The sequence below is a fragment of the Nothoprocta perdicaria genome, unplaced genomic scaffold, assembly GCF_003342845.1.
Source record: "Nothoprocta perdicaria isolate Ctin4 unplaced genomic scaffold, notPer1 scaffold_103, whole genome shotgun sequence".
Taxonomy (NCBI): Eukaryota; Metazoa; Chordata; class Aves; order Tinamiformes; family Tinamidae; genus Nothoprocta; species Nothoprocta perdicaria.
The window spans coordinates 1,140,374-1,164,453 of NW_020454128.1; the positions used below are offsets into that span (position 1 = coordinate 1,140,374).

Genomic DNA, 24,080 nt, shown 5'->3' on the forward strand with positions numbered 1-24,080 from the left:
CGCTGAGCAGCCCGGGCCGCGTGCTCGTGGGTGTGCGCCAGGTGCCTCAGCCCCGGAGAAAATCAAAATGTTTGCACAGCGTTGGATCGCAGGGGGAAACAGTGACACGCCTGGCAACAAGGAGAATTTTTGCTCCCAGCGCCCTGCAGTATTAGTCGGCATCGCGTCCAAGGTGCGTGTTTTGGGTAGCTCCAGTACTTGAGTTGGGGCAGGGAGGGCAGCCCCCGGCCGTGCTCCCCCTTGCCGGCTGTGAGGGCAGCCCCGGGGTCGCCTCTTGCCGCACGAACCCCGCGTTCGCCTTAAGGACCTGAAGCGCCGGGGGGCCCCGCGCGGCGGCAGCGCCCGCCCCGCGCGCGCCCAATTGGCCGCGGGGAGGGGCGGCTCGTCGGGCCCCGCGCCGCCGCCCCCCGCATCCAGCGGCGGCGGGGACAGGAGGAGGAGGAGGAGAACATGGACTAGCGCGCCCTGCGCTGCACAGCCGGGCGCGCGCGGGCATTGGCATCCTCTTCTCGCCCCGGCCAAGGGGAGAGGAGCTGCGCGGCCAGCATGGGCGAAGGGGCTGCGGGGCGAAGCTGCCCCCCGCGCCGGAGGCGGCTCCCGCTGCTGCTGCTGGGGCTCTGCGGCTGGACAGCCGCGCTGCGAGGTAAGCGCGGCCGCCGCGAGCCCACAGGTTGCTCCGCGGCTCTGGGCGACCCCGTGGGGGCCCTTTCCACGGGGTCCTTAGCGGGAGGAGGAGGACGCGGCAGTGGGGGAAAGCAGGCTTGGCCGCAGGAGTTAATGCGAGGAGGGCGTCCTGCAAGGGGGGCTGCGGCTCTCTGGAGTTGGAGTGCTCAGAGTGCAGGGAATTGAGCCCGCGGCTGCTGCCCAAGGGGCATGGGGAGCTCTGGGCGCATCCCTGAGGATCCGGCACAAGCACCAGTCCTTTGGACATCACCTCTTGGAGATAGCTGAGTTACTAATGGTGGGGTTGGGGAGATCAGTGACTTCTTCTGGCAGTGACAAGTGTCTGAGGTGGATATCCCCTCTCCGTGCATGGCCATGTATCGTTAATGCGTGTGGGTTAACGTTGAAGATGCTTCAAATCCTGCATTTTATTTTTAACTTTTTTTTTTTCCTGGTAAATTGCTAAAATGAAATATTCACTTAAAAACCCCTCAGGGGTTTCAACAGCTGCTCTTTGCCTTGCACCCTTGGCGTCTTGACTGGTGGAGCCGCGCTCCGAAGGGCTCAGTGTGTGGATGGACTGAAAGGGGCAGCAGGAGCAGCGCGCCGTTAGAGAACGGCGTCTGCTCTCCACAGCACCTACATTCCATGTTTGTAGTCTGCATTGATGTGCTCCCTAGGAGCAGCTGATTTTTCCAGATCATAGGAATCTCTCCATCAGCCTGTGTAGGTTCTGAAAGATTCCCTTTGGCATCTGCTCTCACAGCTCTCTTGCATGTCTGTTGTGGCCAGCTTTCCTTCCTTGGTACTTTATTGGTTTTAAGCTTTGTGTAGGAAGTCACTGATGCTTTGGAAAAAATCTGTGGTTTTTTTTTTTTTTTTAAGTGAATGAAATGATGAGAATATAATGGAGTAAATTGTTCTTTATTCATACATAACTATATGGGAGATGTATATTTGCTATTTCTTCCATTAAAATATGATGCTGGCTGCAGAGGAGTGTGTTTGCATTTAAAACAGTAGCACAGGGTGCTGCTTTGGCTTTGTTTTACACGTTTGAACTCTTACGACAATTCCTGCACTGTGTTAAATAAAATAAGCATCAGGCCCTATAAATAGGTGAAATTTTACCCTACAAGTTTTACGCAGCCGGGCAGCTATTCTACTGTTAAGAAACATATTTGAGCTGCTTAATTAAAATATACCGTGCGGATCATTTGAGGTTCTTGCCTGGAGTAGAGTTATTCTGAGCATTTTTAGGAGGAGTAATGGGATGTTTTCAGACCTGGTGACTTGGCTGTTGTCTCTTGGCTGTGGTGTTGCTTGGTGTTACCTTGTAGTCTTAGCTGAAGCAGTTAACCTCGGTTACTGACCCTTTGCGCTGTAAGATTATGGTTTATGAAGTTGTCTTGAAAACTGCCTCTGAAAGCAACTATGTTCCAGGATTCCTTTCTGAATAGGGTGTAAAGAAAAAGGAAAGGGTTGTGATTAACCTTCATATTACTTTTTAGATCTATTGGCAAAAATACACATACAGTTTGGGACTTGGAGCAAACCTTGCATAGATGTAGCATTTGGGGAATAAGAAAGTCACTAATATTTATCATTTGATACATTTTGAGTTGCATGAATGTGATGAAAGGTGCCTGTTAAATATGAATGTTACTGTTTTTCTGTGTGCTGATATTAAAGCCTGCAGCTACATATTGTGTGCTGTTTCTAGATGTGGGTACATTTTGTTTGAATTAAACATCATTTGGGGGTTTTCCTTTTCCTGTTCCGATAGTACCTATGCATTTACAGTACGGCATGGTAACCACTGGATATTGCCTCTGTTTTTATTATGATAAAATGCTCCGCTAAGCCACCTAATGGAATAGGGCTGGGTCTGTGAACAACAAGCTCTTAAGGAAAATAGCTTCTTCCAATCTAAAAGCTTTTATTTTTCTTTTATTTGTAATTTATTCTTTTAAGATAAAAAGCTCTGAAATACGCAGTATGGACAGCTGCATATTTAAGACATTATCCTTGTTCCCTAGAACAAGGCAAGCAAATGATCCTTGTTCCCTAGAACAAGGCAAGGCAAACCAGTTTCTGGACAACAGAGCCCTTGGGAGAAATAGTAGTGTATTTTAAGAAGATAAAAGTAGCTAATTCCTTTGATACAGGATTACATCTTGTGTGTAGGTAGGATGGATAAGCAAGTTATTGGAGTCCTAATGGCACCTTTTGCTTTGCATTTAGCGCTATCCTTGCACATATTAGTTGAGCCTCCATTTATTTCCTTATATTTTATTTCCTTGGAATTTCATTTGTATATCTGATTTCTGTCTAGACTTGCAAGGTATTTCATGGTCAGTGCCTTGGAGTACAGTACCTGTACAGGAGCTATTGCTCATGCTTTAAGAAATATAGCTGAACACTAAATTAATGGAGTGAGGTTTTTCAGGTGTCGTGATTTTTTTACATCAGAAAGGATATTCATTATTTCTGTTGTTTTACTAGATTGTCTCAGGTTCTGTTTCTCTGTTCCTGATGCCCGGCTGGGAGTAAAGTTGTTTTATTATTTGTAAAAAAAAACCTCATCACTTTACTACTTGAAACTGCAGGATAAATACTTCTGACTTGCTAAGTCTATTTGAATATACACAGTGTCAGCATATTGATTAATTTGATCTTAAACTATGTATGCCATTAACATATTGATTAGATGTAGACTTGAAATATTTTTAACAGGTGATGCAGGAGTAAATAAACATTAAGGAAAGGTATGAACTGTATTTATGGTTCACTGGTGTAGCTTTGTTCAGATCCATTCAGATGTGTGTTTTTGTTAGGACGCAGCATTCATTAAAATAACAAAACACAAGCTCTTCTTTGGATTATTCATTCTCGTACAGTGCAGTGTATTGATGTCATATATTTCTCAGGTAATATTTATATAACTTCATAAAGGCTCAGAAAATAAACTCTCTGGTTTATAGTTCATCATTCCTCTCAAACCTGAAGAATGCTACTAGCTTGACTTGCTTGTGATAGGGCATTGCTTTTGTCTTCGTACATGGAGAATTGAAGGTTGAGAAAGAGGACAATTAACTTGGCTAAAGGCGCAGTGTTGGGGACTCAGTGTTTCAAAACCTGGTGCACAGACTGGGGACAGATGGAGCATCTCTGTGTGTGTGTATGTACGTTTACCTTTAAGTCGTTGCTTTCGTAGTCCTCCTGAAATGTTTGTTCATCTGTGGCCATGGTGGTGGTGTGTTGCAACATAGTCTGTGAGCTAGCTCACAGAAGGAGCGAGTGGGAAAGCCTGAACATTCCTGTTGAGTACAAGACTGACTTGGGACGTGATTATATTTCGATTTTGTCTGTTATAGAACACTGGTCCTAATGGTGATGCTTTGTTTTGCACTCCAGTAGTGCTCGAGTATATTGCCGCCTCACACATGAGAGAGTGCACCTTGCATTTCTGGCACACAACAGATCCCGCTGGCAGCAAGTATGCCTTGTGTGATTTAAACACAAAATCCAAGAGCTCTGTGTGATCCTGTCATGGGAGTGAGACGTGCACAGCCTCTGTCATTTGCTTGCCTTCTAATGCATACATTTCTGAAAATATTTCAGTCCTGGAATGACAGGATAATTCTGCCTTTAATGGAGTGTGTTGCAGGAATATTTTTTTTTTCCTTGACTTATTCTTCATAAGCATCTGCTTGAGAAATGTGTAATTCTGGCCTTTTCAGATGTAGGGAACAGTGCTTGAGCTGTATGGGGGTGTAGTGAGCTTTCCATGCTACCAAAGAAAACAAACGTGCAGTAAAGGGACAGGGTATCAAGATGAAAATTCAGTGCAGAATAGAAGCTAATCTGAGGATACTTTCCTAGGGCATTACAGAGAGCAAGCACTAATAGCATGATATATGATAAGATGGAAAATTACTTACGTGCAAAGGATCCCGCAATGTCCCTTTTCTGTATTTTTAGTCCTGCTTTCTGGTGAAAGGTGGAGCCTGAGAAAAAGAGCAGAGTCTGAGAAGAAACACCAGAGGCTGCTGTTTCAGTTTGCTAGATGTTGCTGTTGCCGTAGAGCGGATGGTTGGATTCATTTGTATAAAATGGAGAAGTGTTTAATCTTCTGCTTTTAAAGAACATCAGTTTTCAAGTTGCATTGTGTCCTTACTGCATTATTTTTTGTAAATATACCTTTTCTGTATGCAGTTGTATCTCCCAGAAAATACGTTTCAGTAGAGACACTACCTTAAGTGGAAGTGCAGGGCAGTCTGGCATGAAGCTCTAGCAGCCAGTCTGCGGATGCAGCAGCCCAGTTTCTGTCCTGGCTCTATTGGACAGAAGCCCAGTAGTACAGAAAAACTACAGTTTTTCTGTAGTTGCACCTTATTGAATGCATCTAGGAGTAAAAAGTGAGCTCAAATGAGAAAGGAAGTAGTGTAATTGAGTGTGTTTGTGTGTGTGTGTTGTTATTAGTATTATTATTATTAATGCTTGTTTTGAAGAAACAGTAAGAATAGTTTTTAAAACTAGCTTTTGACTTTTTTTTACCTGATGAAGAATGAAAGCTCTTTCTAGTGGTTGAGATTTAGATCACTGCTTTTTGCCTGAATGTGAAATTAAACTAATATTAATATGCCCCAATGTCTAACTTTGCCAGTTGATGAGAGTTTTAGCACCAGAATGCTCAAACAAAATGTTCTGTTTTTTCTTCTGCGTGACTTGGTACAAATGAAAAAGAAATGTTATACATATTGCTTATTTGTAAATGATTAAAGAAAATATAATATTACTTGTTTCCTACTTGGATATGCCTTTTTTTTTTTCCTCTCTTTTCTCCACCTCAGTAGAAGAGGCTTTTGGGGTCTGAAACTTCCTCTGTGAGCATTTCTGCATGTATAATTGAATTACTTGGATCCTGGCAGAGAATGAGCATAAAAGGAACGAACATGGAGGTTTTTTATAAATTGTCAACAGTTACTCACAGAACTGCTTCTATACTTTTACCAGTCCGAATAATAAATTGCATAACAGAAAAACAAATCTGCTCCAATAATTGAATTCAACCTTTTATATAAAACCATATCTGATTTGCAGTTACACAGATGCGTGTGTGACTTTTATGGTGACAAATGCTTCATGATAACTGTGTTCTAGGCCAGATTTAAACCACTAAAGATCTGCAGTGAGCTATTACTCTTTGAAATATTAATTTTAGCTTCCCATTGAGGACATATTCGTTGTTGATGACATACTGTAAGGTGTTTACTGCTGCTGACGCGTGTAATGGGACTTTTGAGTTGGGGCTTTTTGTTTTTGTCTCTTACCTTAGCAGTGTAGAACATGGACTGTTAGCACGGAGTGAAAACATAAATGTTGGTTAGCAGCTAACAACCCTCTGCCTGTCAGAGCTGTGTGCTGGAGAACAGTAATGACTGTAGTGGACACACTGGAAGACACTAGGTGGTGCATATATTTAATGCATGTCCTTCCTCTTTAGCCCTGTGTTCTAACTGAAGGATTCCACGGAACAATCGGAATGGTTGCATGCACGTTATGGCATTCTCAGATCAAAGTAACCTTTAAAAAAAAAGATCCATTAAAACCACTTTGTAATTCCTAAGTTTAATTGTTTTTCTGAGATAATTTCATGGTTTTTCAAGGCTTTTGGGTTTCTGTCCATATCCTAGGCAAATGGTCAGCAGTTTCCTTTCTGTGAGGGAAAGGGGGAAGGCATCTTAAAAATACTCTAGTGATAATCAGAACTGGAAAAAAAATCATCTTTATCTCAGATAAACCGTGGAATTTTGTTAGACTCGGTGGGTAAATCTGTAGGTCCAAGCCGCTGAAATGGAGTCACAGCTGCTGGCCATTCATATACTCCAATGTCTACTATGTCCATTCCAAATTATGCTAGGCTGCTTTTTCCCCCATTATAGGAAAGATATGCTTATTTATATATTCTTTCTTGACCTGCTTTTTAGGCTTTTCCTAAATGGAAAGCACATTCCATACTGCTGTTCTAGTTTCTAATAATTAGTGGTAGTAATTTAAAAATGGGAACAAATTAGTCTCTACTTGTCACTTGGTAACCTAATTTATGGTTCTACTACGTGTATTAGTAGTAACTTGCTGAACACAGAGACATCCGATTAATACCAGCTTTAGTACAGTAACAGCAAAACTCCTTGTACTCCTACTGTAATATTAAAAACGTAGGACTTCGTCAAATGAGCTAGCAAAATAAAAAATGAATCTGAAGTATTTAATCTGTCAGCATCAATGAATCCAAGAGGATTATCATTCCATTACTGCTAATAGATTTTTTCTAAAGATAACTTTGCTACTTGACTTGCCTATTTCTGTAAAGATTGTTACAGATGTAATTTAGACTACAGTTTAAATTGCTCTATTTAGATTGGATCTGGGAGTTAGTAATATGGTACCTTGCTTTCATTGTGCTTAGTAACTTTGCTTTAATCACTTGAATGCCAATTCCAGTCCTTGCATCTTTAAGCCGCCATAAAGGTTGTGTCATGTTTTTCTTTTTTCAGTTGAGGTAAACAGGGCTGTAACAGTTCAAGTTTGAGAACAGTATTTAACAAAGCACTTGCCCATCTCTTTCTTCTTAGGAGAATAGGGAGGAGGGAGAAGAGTACATCTTAGATAATTCTGACTTTAGGTGGCACTTGGGCTTTATGTTTAGGTAACGGTACACATGCATGTAGCAGAGGTCTTGAGGTCCATCAGTTAGCATTATTGTAGCAAAAAGATACCTAATGGTGACAGATAGTGGCGTGACCAGTCAAACCAGCAGATATATTCCGACTCTCACATCACATGCACAATTTGCAAGTTGAGTAATGAGGTAATTGCACTGCAGGGGAGTAGGAAAGTAGTACAATACAGTAAAGGGAGACCACACTATTCTTGGCTCTTGCCACTTGTGATTTTGATATAAGATTATGTCTGTGACTAAGAGACACTGTCAGCTGCTTATACCATTTCCAGCTGAAACTTCAGCTGATATGTGACTGATTTGTGTGTGTATATTTAAGTACAGGCGTACTCCTTAGCACTTTTACCCCTTGAAGTTAGGGAAGCACTCAAGATTATACCCTTTTTGAAAGGATAGGAACAACTTTAGTGAAAAGAATGTTCTCCCATATCTTTTATGTGGTAGCAAGTAGGTGATGAAGGCAAAGGTGAACGGTGTTACTGTGTGCCTGAAAATACATTGTGAGGGATATTTAGTCTCTCTTCCTCCTTTTCTCTTAAAGTTGCATATTATACGAAAGAATGCAAATAAATGTTCTAGAGCTAAATTGAGAGTCTTGCTGCTGTCCGGCATAGTGGTTGCTGGCCATCCAGCAACCTGCATAAATGAAATCTTTGCCATTAAAAACTTGGCAGAACTCTTCTCGAGTGAGGTTTTTGCCTCTGGAATGTCAGTTGTAGTTATAGTCTGCTACATCCTGCAGGGAAAAAAGGTACAACTGTCATGATGGAAGCAGTAACAGCCATTCTGGGCTCCTATTATATCTGGCTGCATTTCAGCTGCTGCTCTCATGCAACTTGCAATGTTCTGTCATTGTAGCCTGAACTGCTTAACCTCAAAAACAGCTTAACACAAGAAACTAACAAAAGCTGCTGCTAGGAGGGAGGACTCTGACTGGTTTTATTCATATTTTTAACTTTTGTTTTCTATACAATAAAAAAAAGCACAAAACACACTTAACAGTTCACATGCAGGTTTTTTTAACCCTTTGAAAGATATGTATTTAAAATGTTTTACTAGCAGTAAAAATTGTCATAGAGGAATTAAGCTGTTGTTTCCATACTGTGCAGAAAGTAAAGGACCCCGTTACTGCAAGAGGTGTGATGGAGTGGGAAGAGTGATTTGATTTGTTTTTCAGTGGAAATTTTCTCTTAGAGCTAGAACTGAACTGTGATGTGTGTGGGGAGGAGGATTTCTTTGTTCTTTTTGTTCATTTGTTTTAAGCTAGTGGTCGCAGAATGACATGCAATGGAAGCAGCCAAAACTGAGGTTTGTGCTCATACGGGAACAGACTTCGAGCAAGAGTTTGCTGCTCTGCAGGTTGTCTCTTGCATATTATGCTGAAGGAATACCGAAAGGGAGGTGATGGTGGTTGTTGACCAAAAGTGAGATATGTGAGAGTCTGCTTGGATTAAAACGGGGGACCCAGCACTCTGAGCTGCCCTCTGGTAATGGCCTGCTTTCTATGGGTACCTCTATGAGATGGACCCCATCTGTGAAGGAATCCAAAAGCTTGGGAGAGCAAAAGCCTCTAGCACTGCTTGAGCACCCTGGTGATGTTCTCTCTTCTTTGGACTCTTTCTTTAAGCTGGAGTGCACTGTGATAAAGATTCAGTGTTGAGCCCTGCCTGGCGATGATTTACGGTCATGGCTCACACTGCTGCTCATGAGCTCTCCTGGCCCGCGCGCTGCTTAAAATTCAGGCACAATAGCAGCTGGGAAGCAATGTCTGAAAGCCATAAAAGAGGGCTGCAATATTCTAATTTATTGCTAGTGCCTTGTTTTACGCCTTTAGAGCTATCCAGATCTTTCTGAAGTATTTTCCTAAGGAGTGAAATGCGTGAGGTATCACACGCCGTGCTTGCTTGCTTCTTGGAGTTCCTAGAAGCATCTACAAATCCCACTGCTTTCAACAAAATACACTTGACAGATCTGAAAATCTCCAGGTGGAAACATTGCCTCGTGATTTATTAGCTGATTTTTTTTGTTTGTCTCCTAATGATTTTTCTCTTGGCTTAAGCCCAAGATTTTTGCTTCCTTGCTTCTTCAGGACCACGTTTGATCCAAGTTGGAAAATGAACATTAGCTATACATGTGGGGAGAACGATGAGAAAATAAAGATCTATTTTACTTACACGTTTATTCTGAAACTCTTTCCCTTCCTTCCAAGAAAAGAACATGCAACTTGTTTGAAGTCCAAGCACTTGTTAGGTCAATCTTAGATTTTTCTAGGATATTATCAGCAAATTACTATTTACAAGCAAATGCATCTTCACACAGGAATAAGCTAGAAACTTGAGAACTGAAAGCAGTAAAAATGCATGTCACGTAGCTTTTTCTTGCTTGGTTTCTCTCTAGCACCGTTATTTCCACAGGAGATGCCTGTAAACTACTTGACTTCAGCCTTCGTTTTCAGCAGAGTAGAAATAAAAGGGAGAGGGGGGCTGGTTATTTCAGCAAGTACTGACTTGTATTCTAGCTCTTTTTTGTATTTATTTTATGGAAGGAGACTTAGGAAGTAGCTGTGGCAGCATGTTCCACATAGTGTTCAGAGAAAAGGCTCAGGAGGCTGTTCCTAGGGAGGCCATTGATGGGGAAAACGGGAAGCAAGTGTCAAGTCAAAGCACTAGGCAGTCCTTTACAGAGGAAGGAACCACACAAGCCTTGCTCAGGCAGGAGAACCTGCCTGAGGCCCGTCTAGATCCCTACTTCTAGTACAAACACAACGGTGTCAGAACCAGAAATCGGTTTCTTAGAGCCCAGGAGTTGCTCCCGGCCTGCATCACACTTTGCCCACGCGAACACTTGCCAGTGTTGACTTTGCGTTGCGTGTCGCTGCAGTGACTCATGGGGAGACATGCAGATCCGGGATGGTGCCACCTCCGATGCAGTCAGCTTGTGCTGGTTAATAACCTGAACTGTAGCATCTCACATTGGTCTCTCCTCCTCTTCTTCCCTTCCCTCTTTTATTTACATCTTTTACAAATGACCTTGTTCAAAAAGATAAATTCTGGTGGAGACAGCCTGAAGTAGCTGCTGGCTTTCCCATAGGCAAAGTTCCCTGGCTTCCAATTAGCTGCAGAAGAAATCCAGCTGACAAAGAAATTGAAGAAGAAATTCATATACTCAGTCATATATAATCAAGACATAAACCAGCCCAGAACATGCATCAAGAGGGTCAGCAACAGTGATTTAAATATTTTATATTCTGCAGAGAGAAGGTACTATTCTTGGCAGTGCAGGAGGTAGTTATATATTCCAGTTTTACACATGATCGAGATAATAATGTTGCCCGATACTGTATAATATAAATAGTATTTGCTGAAAATCATTCTGCACTTAAAGGCAAGCAGAAGAGACAGGTGTCTTTCACCTGCGTGTATCCTTATCAGACAGAGTTTTTTCATCTCTCATGGTCAGACAGAACCATGCCAGCAAAGTTGGTGAAATTCTTAGTAATGCTGTGAACTACTAAATTATTGCTTATCAGAAATATGAATGTCATGATTCAATGTCTGCATTTTAAAAAGGAACTTCAAAAGAATATATTTGTCTTATGGATTCCTCGGCTTTTCATAAAGGACTGAAAAATACTTTTGGGAACGTTAGGGAACTGTCTTCTCTTAAATCTGTCTTGACAACTGTTTAATGGTATTAGCATCACAAATGGACTTCACCAACGATGGTGAAATCGGAGCAATTTTAAATGATGTCAAAGTTCCTGGAGTCTCCCTGTCTAGAGAGCAGCCACATTAAAAGGCTGTAAAGGTTAAACCCATCTTGTCTGCTGTAAACTGTGGAACTGCAGATGGAAGGAATATATCTAATATATTAGGTATGGGAGCATTATAGGCTAGAAGGTGAAGGGAGCTGGACTAAGGTGGAAAGATAGAGGTATTAAAGACCAGGAAGTCAGAGGAGTGAGTGCTTTAAGACATTAATGTGCAACCCAGGAATTTGCATTCAACTTCCACTCTGTTTTTCTGCTCAGTTTAATTTCTCTGGGCCCATGGAAAGAGTCTTTGGTCTCCCCATTTCAAGCTCTTAACTTACTTTTTCAGCATAAACCTTTGGGGATAGATTTTGGTCATTTTTGGTTTGTGGGGTGGGGAAAATGGAAGCCTTTAACTTGCTAAAATTATTCTTGAATCATTCGGTCTCTTGTCCAAGTGTTTGTTGTCCAAGTTATGAACCGGGCCCAAAGCGGTGTCTTTTGACTGCTTTGTTGATGCTGTTTTTTTTTTTCTTTCTGATGTAGAAATCTGGCAATTTCTAAAACAGAAAAAAATCAGCTAAACAATGTGTGTTCTCTTGTTGTTGCTGCTTTTACATGAGCAATAATCCTGCACTTTATTAATAGCATCATGGTGTCTGTCTCTGTCATGGTTCTGTTTGTCTTTCTGGCACTAAAACTGCAGGATATTAGTCTGCCTTGCTCAAGGGAGGAGCATTGATCTGCTCCTGAGGAGGTCTGGCTTCCAGAGCTTGTGCAGTGCAGAGGAAATCCTTTGATTGGCAGGGAGAGAATTGCCATGGACTTGACTTTGCACGCTGGAACCTCACCGGAGATTCGCTCTGATGCTGCCTCCTTTCCTGCTAATATAAAAACAAAACTTACTGCATCCCCAATTACTCCTTTATCTGTTGTAAACATGGGCCCTTGGAAAGCCCTTGCGTGGGATTTGCATGTTTGCCGGCACGTTTCTTTCCTCTGCGTTCAAAACGTAGGGCAGTGTTTGTCAGTAACAGAGACCTGCTCTTCATTTTTCCCTGCTCTTCTGCAGGTGGATAACTACATTTGTGGGTCCAGAGAAAAAAAACCCAGGTTATGCAGTTTTCATTAGTTTTGTGTAATAAGTTAGTCTATGTCAAGGAATGTAAAATGAGAGTGACTTTTAAAATAATAAAATAGGGGCATACAGCTCAGCTTCTGTCCAGCTTCTGTCCAGCACTATCATTCAGACTTTTGAAGCTGTTAAAGTTGGAATGCTGTGTACATCTGAAAGGAACCATTTTTAGTTTAATATATTAAATTGTGTTAAAGTGTAAAAATAGCTTCTCCTAAGCTGTATCTGCAACATATGACTTCTCAGGTCTATTTACCTTTTTTTTAAAATCCTGCTGAAGTTATGACTGAAAATATTAAAAGCTTTTCTATTATATACGTGGTAAAAACCAATTAGTCTTGCAGTGCTGGGCCTAGAAGCCTGCTGGGGTCATGCAATCAATCATGAACAAAGGAAAGTAATTAGAAATATTTACAGTGGGCTATTCTGGAAGCTGTGGAAATGTATTGAATTCATGGGAGCCAGAGGGTTGGGGAAGCTCCAGTGCTGCCTTTCTTCCCTTGCTCCGATCCCCAGAAATGCAAAGGATGCCCCTTAGGTCCCCCATGAGAGTGGGGAAGAGAAAAACTGTACTGCTTCCATAAACCATCCGTGTCGGGTTGAAGGAAGCGGGGGCCACCACAGGTGCCGCTGAGAAGAACTGCCTTGGCTGCAGTGGTGGGACCTGCACCCGCGGAGGCAAGTGGAGCAGTGCCCGGCGCCGTGGACAAGTGTGAAGATGGGCTGAACAAAGATTGCAGTGGCGCCTTCCGAGGTTATAGTGTAGAATCTGACTGAAAATAGCCAGTCAGATACAGAGTCAACGGTATCTACTCAAAAGAGAAAGAAAAGCTCTGCCTTACTAGGGGAAAGAACAGCAAAATAGTAAAGAACTTGCACGTGGTCTTCCAAAACGCAGAAGGAAGTTGATGAGATGATGTATCCAGTAATGACAGTTTGGCGCATATTTATAGCGGACAAAAATCCTAGATGAATTTAAATTAACAGCTAGTACTGATTAATGTCAAAGAAAAAAAAAAAGAGATGGGTTGGAGAAATAACTCCAGGAATTCTTACTTTTAATATTTCAAGTCATGTTCACAATGAACCTGGTTGTTCCCAGAATGCTTTTGAAATCCATAGAACAAGAATTTTCTGTCTCCACTGCCGGTAGACTGGATGTTTGCAGTATCCAACGTGTGCTTGAATGGGATTATTAAAACTTAAGGGAATTGGGTTTCTCTTCTTTCATTGCTAGGTCAGATGGATAAATGTAGCTTGGGTTGCAGTGATCCAACGCTTTGCTCGTGGGAGTTGCCAGCTCTGGTAGTGCCCTGCCTCTGACTGACCTCGCTGCACTGTATTGATCTGAGCCCTTGTCGCTTCTACCAGGATCGCTCCAGACTGAGTCACGGCTGGTGGTTGTACTGCTCAGAGCAGAGCTCCAAGGATAGTTTGCATTCTGCTTCTCTTCCGTCCATAAAATTGCCTTAAAATGGCCTTTGTAAGCAGTGGGAACACTCCAAACCCATCCAACAGGTGCATTTTGTCTGTCTGTCCATCCCCTGCTTGCAGAACTGAAGGACAGAAGGTAGATGAGTTTTCTCCCAATAGAAACTTTGAGGCCATGGTCATGCTCATTAAGAGGTGTGCTCCTCTCTTAAGCAGGTAGCGGGGAGTAGTGTATTTCTGTTAGAGCGCTGTTCATGAAGGCAGCCACAGTAACCCAGATTTCACATGTGTTTAGGTGGATTGCTGGTGTCAGTGCTTGCAGAAACCATGACCTCTGCTCTGCAGACGCTTCTCGAAGGCTTGCAAAAATGCCCAAGATGCAGAACCACCATGACATAATTGTCAAATACATAATTATGCTTTGACTGCCTGTAGCACTTGCTGTTCCTTCAAAATGTCAAAAATTACCACTGCTGGCTATGCAGTCATTTAAATATCTGTAATATGTTCATTGCTTGGTCAAAAAGCATCAGCTCTCCTCAGCTGTACCGTATTTCACATCTCTGTGCTGAGACCAAGTCAGTTGCTATTAAACCATGAGCATCAAGACCTGTTCCTAGATCTGCTTTTGTTGAGTTTAAGAGTGTGGGCAAGAGCTTTCCCTCTTCTGTGACTTAGTTAATCTGAAAGAGGTACGTTTTTTTCCTCCCTAATTCTCTCTACTCATCATGATAATCAGTCTGACTTTAAAAGCAGTATTTCATTAAGTTGTGTGCAAAATGCTTTTTGAGGAACGTTTTTTTAAATTAGTGTTCACTTAAAATTTGTGTTCCCTTTATACATGATGGTGCTGACTGTGTTTTTGCAACTTTTTCTTGTGGGTGTATGTAGCATGGTTTTTTATTCTTCTCTGTGTAAACTTAATTTCTTAGAAAGTGTCATGGGAGAGCTGTGGCAGCACAATGTTTAGAAGGTTGGCAGTTTGGCAATTTATGACAATCTCTTTTTATATGATGTATTTCTGTCTGCCTTGTCTAGTGATAGCTGAGCATGGGCTGTGTGTTTTGTTCTGAATAATCCTTTCCCAATATCTTGATTTATGTAGAAATCTACTGTAAAATCTGCTGTATTGGTGGCCTAACGTGTATGTGATGTGTCTGCAAATAGGGCACTCTCTGTCCACCCATCCTATTCAGGTGATTGTTAGGGTGGAAGGTTAAAAATTCTGCACTAGCAATTATTTCTATAATAATAATAATAATAATAAAAAAATCGGTGCCTTTTCTCCTTTTTCTACACTATGTCTGTTCTATTTAGAAAGGTATTTGAGTTCTATGTCCAGATCAGACTTACACGGATCCTTTTGTATCTGCTGTGCTTTCCTGAATAAGAGCTCTGAGGATTTTTTTTTTTTTAAGCTCTAGATGCAATGAATACTAGCTTAAGTTTGAAATCCCACACAGCCAAAGCTGGTTATTTTTCCAGCACGAACCAATCAGTCCTCGCTGATTCAGGAGTTAGGGAGCGACAGAAAAAAGCCATTCCAACTTAATGGATATATGGTAATTAAACCCAGCTATTGGAGCCCAGATCTGCAGAAATCCTTCCCAGGAAGATCTCGTCTGAGGTTGTTTTGCAAGTTTGCTGTGCTGTGCAAGCTTGTGGAATAGGAAGATGCAAATAAATGATAAATCTCAATTTCTAACCTTTGTTTTGAAGATCTGAAATGTGCATGGGAGAGAATCATTGTAGTTTGTTGATTACCATATAGTGATAAACCTTGGGGCTCTGATATAAAAGCCTATGAAATTGAACTTTATATGAACCATGACAGGCCTTCTTAATGTGCTGATGCTTCAGCTTTCAAGTGTTTTCTTTCACTATATTATACAAAATCTGGATGAAGTGATAAGTGACTTTAAAAATTATTGTAGAAGTGCAGCACACTGTCACTCAGGAAAGCATTTACCCTGAGGGAAGCAGAATGTAGCTTGGTGTTTTCCATGCCTTGAAAGTGCCTGTTGTTTGGCTGCCCATGTTTCCTTGAAGTTTTTTTTTTATTTCACTCTTTTTCTTGCTATTCAAAGTATTGCGAGATGGAAAGAGGAGGAGAAGCACAGTTCTTAAGACAGAAACATTTATTGTCCTTAAAGAAGATTAAAAGAATGGCTGAACATTTAGAAATTGAGCCCTTGTACTTGCCTTTTATTTCCCCTGTAGTATGAACCATTTACTCGGTTCAAGATCAGATGATGAAAGTGAGCCTGGGCACCGTTAGAATAGTGAAAACCTGGCGCGGCAGTATCTGTTCTTGACGTGTTACCTGGGGAGCTGTCTCTTCTCTGTGTTCTGAGAAGACGTTTGGTTTGTATAAATTAAGTGCAATAAGAACTGCTGTTGCTGTTGTTCCTTGCATTTACAAGTTTGTAATTAAATATTTTTAAGAATATATTACATATGGCAGTGGCTTCATTGATGATATTTCAAAAGTTGATCAATATTAATCCGAGTTTAGATTTTAGAGCTCTATTAACCTTCAGTGATTTAAAAAAATAAAAGAACTCTTGAAGTAATAAGATTTTGGTCTATGAACAGCACTGTGATGTAGTACTCTGGCAATGAAGGTTTGCTATAAGCTGGAAATAAAGTCCTTGACTTAAGGTCTTTGAAGCACAAAGCATCTTTAATATTAAAAGATCAAGTAGGAGAAATTGCAGCATCTGTTACAAAGGAGTTTGCTGTTAAACATGCATCTCCTTGATGGCTTGTGTTCCTAACCTGGTGGGGGCTTTTTGTGCGTTCCACAGTGCCACTGTGAGCTCTAGTAATAAATCATTATTACTGCAAGGGCAGAGAACACACTGGGAGTGTTGTGATGTATTGTCTTGATGGAAGTGATACCTTTAAATATGGTCTGGCTTAAAAGTTGTTATATTGTAGTGCTTGGTGACGCAATCCTGACACGTGTATTGTCACCCATGGAATATCCTGTTCTTGCATAGCAGGGTTTTGCTGGGAGAGTTGGACCTGCTTTGCAGGGGGGTTGCTGAGCTACAGTGCAAGGAGTAATTTGTTGAAGATGTAAACCAAACCTGCACCATTCTGAGAGCAGGGCCAGGTCTCTGGCAAGCCCCATGTACCCCACGTATGAAAAATGAGAGAAAGATCATCAAGGTTAAAGAAGCATTTGGGGGGTAGGAAAATACAGTGCTCAGTGAATGATTAGAATAGAAATGCTCTGTGCTGCAGCGGAGCAGAGATGAGGGTTTCTGGGCTGCTAATGGGTAAATATTGGACTCTTAATTGATCTTGTAAAGGTTGCACACTCTTTCCATTGCAGCATGGGAGGCCAAAGCTCCAGCCCTTTCTAAGGTGCTGCCATCTAGAGATACAGCAGATTTCTGGTGTAACCCCTTGGGGCAGTGTGGTAAGGTGAGAAAAACAGGCAAAGATGGGCAAGAGAGTTTGCAGCGGTGCTGCGGTGAAACAAACTGCTGCTTTGTAGCAGTTTAATTGTAAATTGAAGCTGCCTTGGGACATCCTAGTAATTGAATTTCTCTGCAGATTCATAGGCCTTGAATGGCTGCCATTCCGCAGAATGACAGGATAGGCACATCTGTGCAGAAAGAGGCGTTTCTTCCCTCAAACATAAAAAACTGTTAGATTTCTTCTTGATGTCTTGCAAAGGCGGGGGGGAAGCAATTTCTTATTTTCTGGTAGCTCCTCACTCTTCCCCCCTTTTTTCTGGTAGCAAAATCAAACTGAGAATTAGGTAATGTTAGTTAACCATTTGATTCTTTATCTCAGTGGGAAGAAGAAGGAATTAACGAAGTGCATGTATGTTCAGGTAATCATGTATAACTTGGAGGATTGCAAATAATATGGTGTGATATAGCAGTCTGGAAATATCAATTATATTTATGAAGAAGTTGGGAATGTTTTAAATATTGTGAAGCTGCGTGCTTTGACATATTGGAGATAATGATGCTGAAACACTAGGCTTTTTGTAAACTGCTTAATGGCAACAATTTTCTAAATCAAAGCAATCTAAACTTCCATATTTACAATTTCATTTCTGACTACTGAAGTCTCAGAGAGGTTTACAATATAGACTCTTCAGTGTCTGTGAACAGTTAGCTACCGCTGGTGCAACTGTATTTGAATGTTCTTTTTTCTTCAAAATTATATTTTTTCTACTGTCTTTTTTTGCAGAAGTGTTAACAGATAAAAATTTTGTTTTTGAATGGTGTTAGAGGCTGAAAATGTGTTTTGTGACGGTATTGTTGCTTTCAATGTATTTTAGAATTCACTTCTAAACATCTCACTACTAAAGTAGTGCTAATCTCTTCTGTGCTAAGAAATGATATAGAAAAAGCGTTTTCTGTCCGGTCTCTGTTGCTCTCCATACAGTACTGATGCCAGGGCTCCAGCCGCAGGTTCACTGCGACTTTTAGGTTTTCAGCATTGATTTTTTTGAGATGCAAGCCCAATATTCCTGTCATATTAATTAGTATAAACTGTATGGATTTCATAGAACTTGGAAGACTTCCTGTCTCTTTATATGAGCCTTTCTCAGTACACACACTGATGTGTGTCCGTACGCGCAGAGAAGCTTTAGTCCCCGCCTATCATGTACCTTAATTCAGGCTTTCTGTCAGTGCAGCATTTTTCTTACAGAGCATTTGCTATTACTGTAAATAGAGCAGTTATAAATGTCTGAGGTGACGTCTCCACCACTTCTCCCTGGAGAAAATCATCCTCACGGATCTCGCTGTCAGAAAAGTTTCTGCTTCTGAACTGAAATCTTCCTTTTTAAGGAATTTTAAGGATTGCTCTCTTCCTGGGGGAAAGTGGCTGTATTAGTTTGATGGTATCGTCAGCTGTCTGTTGGTGTGAGAAGGACAGTAAATCTGTTTAAAACCTTGGTTGGCCTAGCAAAGCGGTCTGCTTTTATATGTAGTTGGCTCTGCCTGTGAGTTTTATTTCAGTGTTCTTCTGAGTATTCACAGAAATGTAAAGGATATAAAATACACATTAGATTTATCTCTGTCTGAAGCAAATTGGATATAAGTGTCTAATACAAATGTTGTCACAGTTAGAAGTGAAGATTTATGTCTTCTGCTTATCTTTACTCCTGTTTGCCTGCCTGCCTTCCTGAACCCAGTTGCTTCTGTTTGAATAGTGTCTTTGGCTATTTGTGGACACTTCTGGTGAGCATAAATAGAATTGGAGTTCTATTTAATTCTACCCATAACATGCATTTGTATACAAACATATAAACATCTTCCATCAAATAATCCTCCTTTCCTCTAGTGGGCAGTCAAGCAGTTGCTATAAAGGTCGTTGCCATGAAAGGGAGGGTTTTCTGTGTGACCTGCCCTTGTGCAGGTGTTTGGACTATTCTCTCTTTACTCTGGTGCATAGGTGCGCTTTCACGGGCAAGAAGTATTAAATCTTCATTTAGTGTTTGAAGTACAAAGTTGTGAGTATGCAGGTGGGGACTTGTTTGGTGTAACTAGAATGAATGTGGAATTTGGATGGCCGAGTTTGTGGTGGTCCAGAGATTGAATATTCCTCTCCATGTGCTCTCTGGAGAGTGCTGCGCTCCTTCCACACAATATTCTTCTAATGAAGTGATTCTGAGGCTTCTGTCATGGTGCCATTGACAAAATGCAGAATGTGTGTGTTCACAATCCTAAATGTTGTGTGTTAACTAGGGGTGTTCTCAACCTAAACAGAGATTTGAAATGAATGCTTACGTGTCAGCCGCTATCCTGCAGCATATGGCTACATTAAGTTATAGAAAAAAAAAAAAGTAGTTTATAGTAACAGATGGGCTTGAACTCTACTTGGAGCTGTTGAATACTTTTAAATTTTTAATTTACAATGAATCTTTCATACAGCATTTAACAAACAGTTCTGTCATATTCTTTGGAAATATATGATGCTCAATACAGTTGTCTAGGAAATTTCATGTAGGGTTAAAATCAATCAGTCATTGGAATGTGAGAAGATGTAATTTTACGTAAATTTTGATGTTGATTTGTTGTTTAGCTTTACATTTAAGAAAAAAACAGAGCATTTTTATCATAATCTTTTTGTCTTGTCTGCCAAGAAAATGTAACAGGCAAATGAAAAGAACCTTTGTGGAAAAAAAAAAACAGAAAACCAGAACACGTGAAGAAGCCGCTGGGTGCGAAACACTTCTGTTTCTTAGCTCTGAGTTACTTTTCATCTTAGCCACTCGTAGTGTACCTGTTGCATTTATATCATTTAATGGGGACTAACAGTTCAGTCACCTTCATGTTACAGAGGAGATAACAGACAGCATAGCTTGAAATTCTATAGATTGTTTTGTTTGAATGCATCGAAAGGAGGAGGCTGTGCCAGTATAGAGGGTTTGGAAACCACAACCTTCAACTGCCTGGACATCAAATAATATCACCTTTATTCAGGTTCTTAAGCACTAGTGAATCACTTGATTTTGTTTTAATTAAAAATAAACCAGTATTGCTTCGTAACAGGGCAGGAGAATGCTTAAATACCCAGTCAGTCACGGAATGTGTCAGGCTGGAATGGAGTATAAGCAATAATAGGATGAATTTAGACTTAGCCCTGGTAGTTTAGCACATGGCTTTTCATTGATGCAGAACAAATCCAGAGGGTCTCAAAGGTTTTCAAACATGTTTAGAGTTTGAAAGTTTTCCTTCCTGCCTATTGGTAGCGGAAGTATGGAAAACATCAACAAACATTATAAAATCAGAAACAGAGCAGGTTCTTCCCATAATCACTCATAAATCAAGTTTAATCACACTACTTCTGAATGGCAGAGCAACTTGGCACTACTTACCTATGCCTAATGAGCAGCCAACCTGTAACACCTCTTTTCCTAGTTACAAACAACCATAGAAACTAGGAGCACTTTTTTTTCTGGGTTAAAATCATTATGTCTCAATGCAAGACCAGGACAAAAGTGTGTTCTGTTGACAACATGAGAAATAATAGGAGGATTGCAAGCTGTTGTTCAATTCATTGTATGCTAGTTGGGCCCAAGAGAACATGTACCATCTCCTTCACTTGATTATGCAAATAAAAATAAATATCTGAATACCTATTCCTGCTTTTTATTCTCGGTAATCTAATGTCTCCCCTGACACAATACTCTTTCACATTATTTTCAGTGAGTAATGACTTACGTTTAGCATTTTATACCAAGCTGTCATATAGATCATTTTCTGTAATACTTTACATAAATTAGGAATACTTTCCCCATGACACACATGCGGCTGCTAGTGAGTTTTTACATATTTACAAGTGCAAGCAGAATTTTAGTGCAATTCGAAAACACACAAAGTGAAAGAGCGGACTTGGGGAGAGGAATTATGTGCAGGTTACAGTAAATTACTCTGCTGTTCATTAGCGGGGCCATTCAGGGAGGCATTTGGCTTTCCCAAAATACAGTGATTTTCCTTGGTTTAAAATGATAATTCACAGTCACCACCCTGTTGGTGGCTGCTCAGTAGGCTGGAGGGAAGGGCTGATAGGTCTCAATCTGGAGCTAGTGGTTACAGGAGGGTAGGAGAGGCCTCGCAGCTGTTTCAAAAAATCCTTTTAAAAAAACAGCTTTGAATAGGGAGATTTTGTGACACCTCCCATGAGGAGAATGTGAAAAGGAGGCACTAGCGAAGTGTCCTGTGGATTATTTCATTCCAGGTGCATCAGAAGGTGCCAGAATACTTACGATAACTGAAAAAAATGCCTTTATATTTCTCAGTCTTCCATTAATGAAGAATAAAAGCAGCAGTCCTTGCTTGCTCTTTCACTCTTGCACTTCCGATGTCCCCTGCTCCTTAAGTGCTTCCAACTGTTATCCTGGCTGTAGGAAGGGGTTTATTGCCTGCTGCGTTACTACCAGGAGATGATATTTCACAGCAATAATGCAGTTGCTGTAAGATGTGGCTTTTAGAAACAAACTGGGCCATGCCATCTGACTTCTCCTGAGAGCCTCAATGTTTAGCTTTTTATGTTTAAATCACTACAGGGAAAGATAGTAAAAATCTACGTTGCTCTTTAGAAATGTTAGGAGTGTTTTGAGTGTGAATGGTTTCCAAAGGACAGGGAGAAGGAGGAGCAACAAGGGAGTTGGGTGATGGAAGGACAAGCAGAAGGCACCGAGGAGGGTCCTGTGGAACAGCAGGAGAGGAGGGATGTTCCGAGGGAGCAGCAGGAGAGGAGGTGCTGAGGGAGGTAAAGAATTTCTATGGTGCATATGGAGCGAAGCCTTCATGCAGCTGCAGATGCTGAGCCAGCGTGGCCGAATCTGTTTGTTTTCCTGGGAATATGGTTGTTGTTGCAAAAGGAAGCAGTGAAGCCTGTTTGAAGTGCAAAGATACTTAATAACTGCATCTGCTCTGCTGTGTTTGCTCTGAAGTGGCCAGCAGGATCACAGTTCTGTGTGAGGTTGTATTCTAAGCCGGAGAGCCACTGCACTGTGGGATATTCTCTTGCAGTGTGGAGGAGTTACATTTTATTTCCTCTCTGCTTTGCTTGGAGCAGCCTTCCCCTTCTCTTTTTCAATTCTTACTAAATTATCCATGCAGTTCTATGGAGTTTTGATAACATTCACATTTGGTTTTTTTTTCTTTTTTTTTTTAATTATTTGGTGTTTCTCTGCCTTGCTCTTGGAAGCTTGGAGTAGAGTCTGGAAGGATCTCATTAGAGATGGCTAAATGTATTTTTTCTCTCATTTTGCTGCCTTCCTACTGATACTTCCTGCTTTTCCCAGTGGTGCTTGACAATGCATGCATTTGTGTAGTGCATTTGTAAGTGTAATAGGAAAGCATGTGGGGGAATGAAGGGAATTTATTTTTGAAGTATTTGTAACATCAGCTAATTTGTGTATGAAATCTGACAGCAATATGAAAAAAAAATAAGCAGTTGTGTTGTCAAGAACACTGCATTTTCGATATTCCAGAAAGAAATCTTTATCTCATTGCTTGGCAGGGCCAGAAGCAGCTGCAGTGTGATGGCAAGGAGGATGGGAAGAACCCTTACACTACGGTGGGTGATGCTAATCAACTGTAGAAATCCCTCAGATAAATCTATGTCGTGATAATGTTGCTGTTCAGCCTTTTGAGCTCTCTCTGGTATTCTTGTGCTGTGCTGCATGTCCTTAGCTGTTGCACAGGGGCTGCGACGCTCGGCTGGAGAGACCTTATGGCTGGGACTGACCCCTCCAGGAATTGCCCCTGCCAGCTTACACACTCCCAGAAATTCCTGGGACAAACAGAACACAATTCTGCAAATATAAGCCATTTCTGTGCTACAAACACAGTTTAGATGTGATGCTCTTTATTAGAAGAGGGCAATGGCTTTATCTCCTATTATGCCCTCACCTTGCAATTAGATGCTTCTTTGCTTCTTACCATGGTAGTACTCTAAAAGTGAAGAAGCGGGTGCAGTTAATGGACCTCTTTCAGGACAAAGCAAAAAGGCCAAGAAAAAGCAAAGTAAGAGAGTGCATCGTGTCTTCGTTGGTGCAGGCTACTGCACTGCTCCTCGCCATCCATGAGCCCTCTACCCGAGGGCTGCAAGGGAGCTGAAGTGTTTTAGCCTCCTTTTGTGAGCATGTGTTGTGCTGCATTCTGGCACTGCGTTGCCTTCGTACACATAGCAGGCATTTTGATTAATATTTCACTATTATGCAGAGAGGAATTGGAGGCAAACAACAGTAGATATAGTAAAGGTCACTTACATAGCAAGAAATACTTCTCAAATAGTATTTATCTGGGAGTTACAGGTCAATGAAAAGACAGCCAGAATGAAAAATCCTCATGCTAATATTAGAACTCTAGCAACATAGATGCCCTTTTTTTGCCCACACTGTACTATTCATAATGGTGATTTTTTTTCCTGATACATATTCTTAATTAGGCCTAAAAAACCCTGCCTTTTGGCAAAACATGCCTTTTGGGGCTAAATTAAATTTAATTAACAATATATGTTACCAGATTTCTTAGATATTATTATGCTCTGTCATCTTGCCAGTAAGACGCACATTTCTTGTTTGTATAGTTAACAGATGAAATAAAACGATAAAAAGGTTTGTATTTTTAACTGCAGTTTTCTTACCCCCGCATGCACCTTTTAATGTCAGGAATTAAGCAGCAGGGAGATGGGGGCTGAGCGTTTCGAGGCCGTTATCGTTAGCGATGCCGCCGAGATGCGTTCAGCAGTGGAATGCCGGCAGAGCGCTTCATCTGCAGCGCTGCACAGACTCCAGGGTGTGTGCCCAACGGAAGGCAGTTATTTACCAAATTAAAAGCACAGCAAGTAAAGGCCTGGGTGGTATT

At 41.2% G+C, this 24,080-nt stretch overlaps 1 protein-coding gene across 1 annotated transcript in view; it reads left to right on the forward strand.

The window, feature by feature from the left end:
* Positions 1 to 546: 546 nt before the first annotated feature.
* Positions 547 to 24,080, forward strand: part of UNC5D (unc-5 netrin receptor D) — a 79,979-nt gene continuing 56,445 nt past the window's right edge. Inside the window, exon 1 of the mRNA XM_026042467.1 lies at positions 547 to 643. Within this exon, the coding sequence (XP_025898252.1) occupies positions 547 to 643 (97 nt within the window). The remainder of the gene's footprint in view (positions 644 to 24,080) is intronic.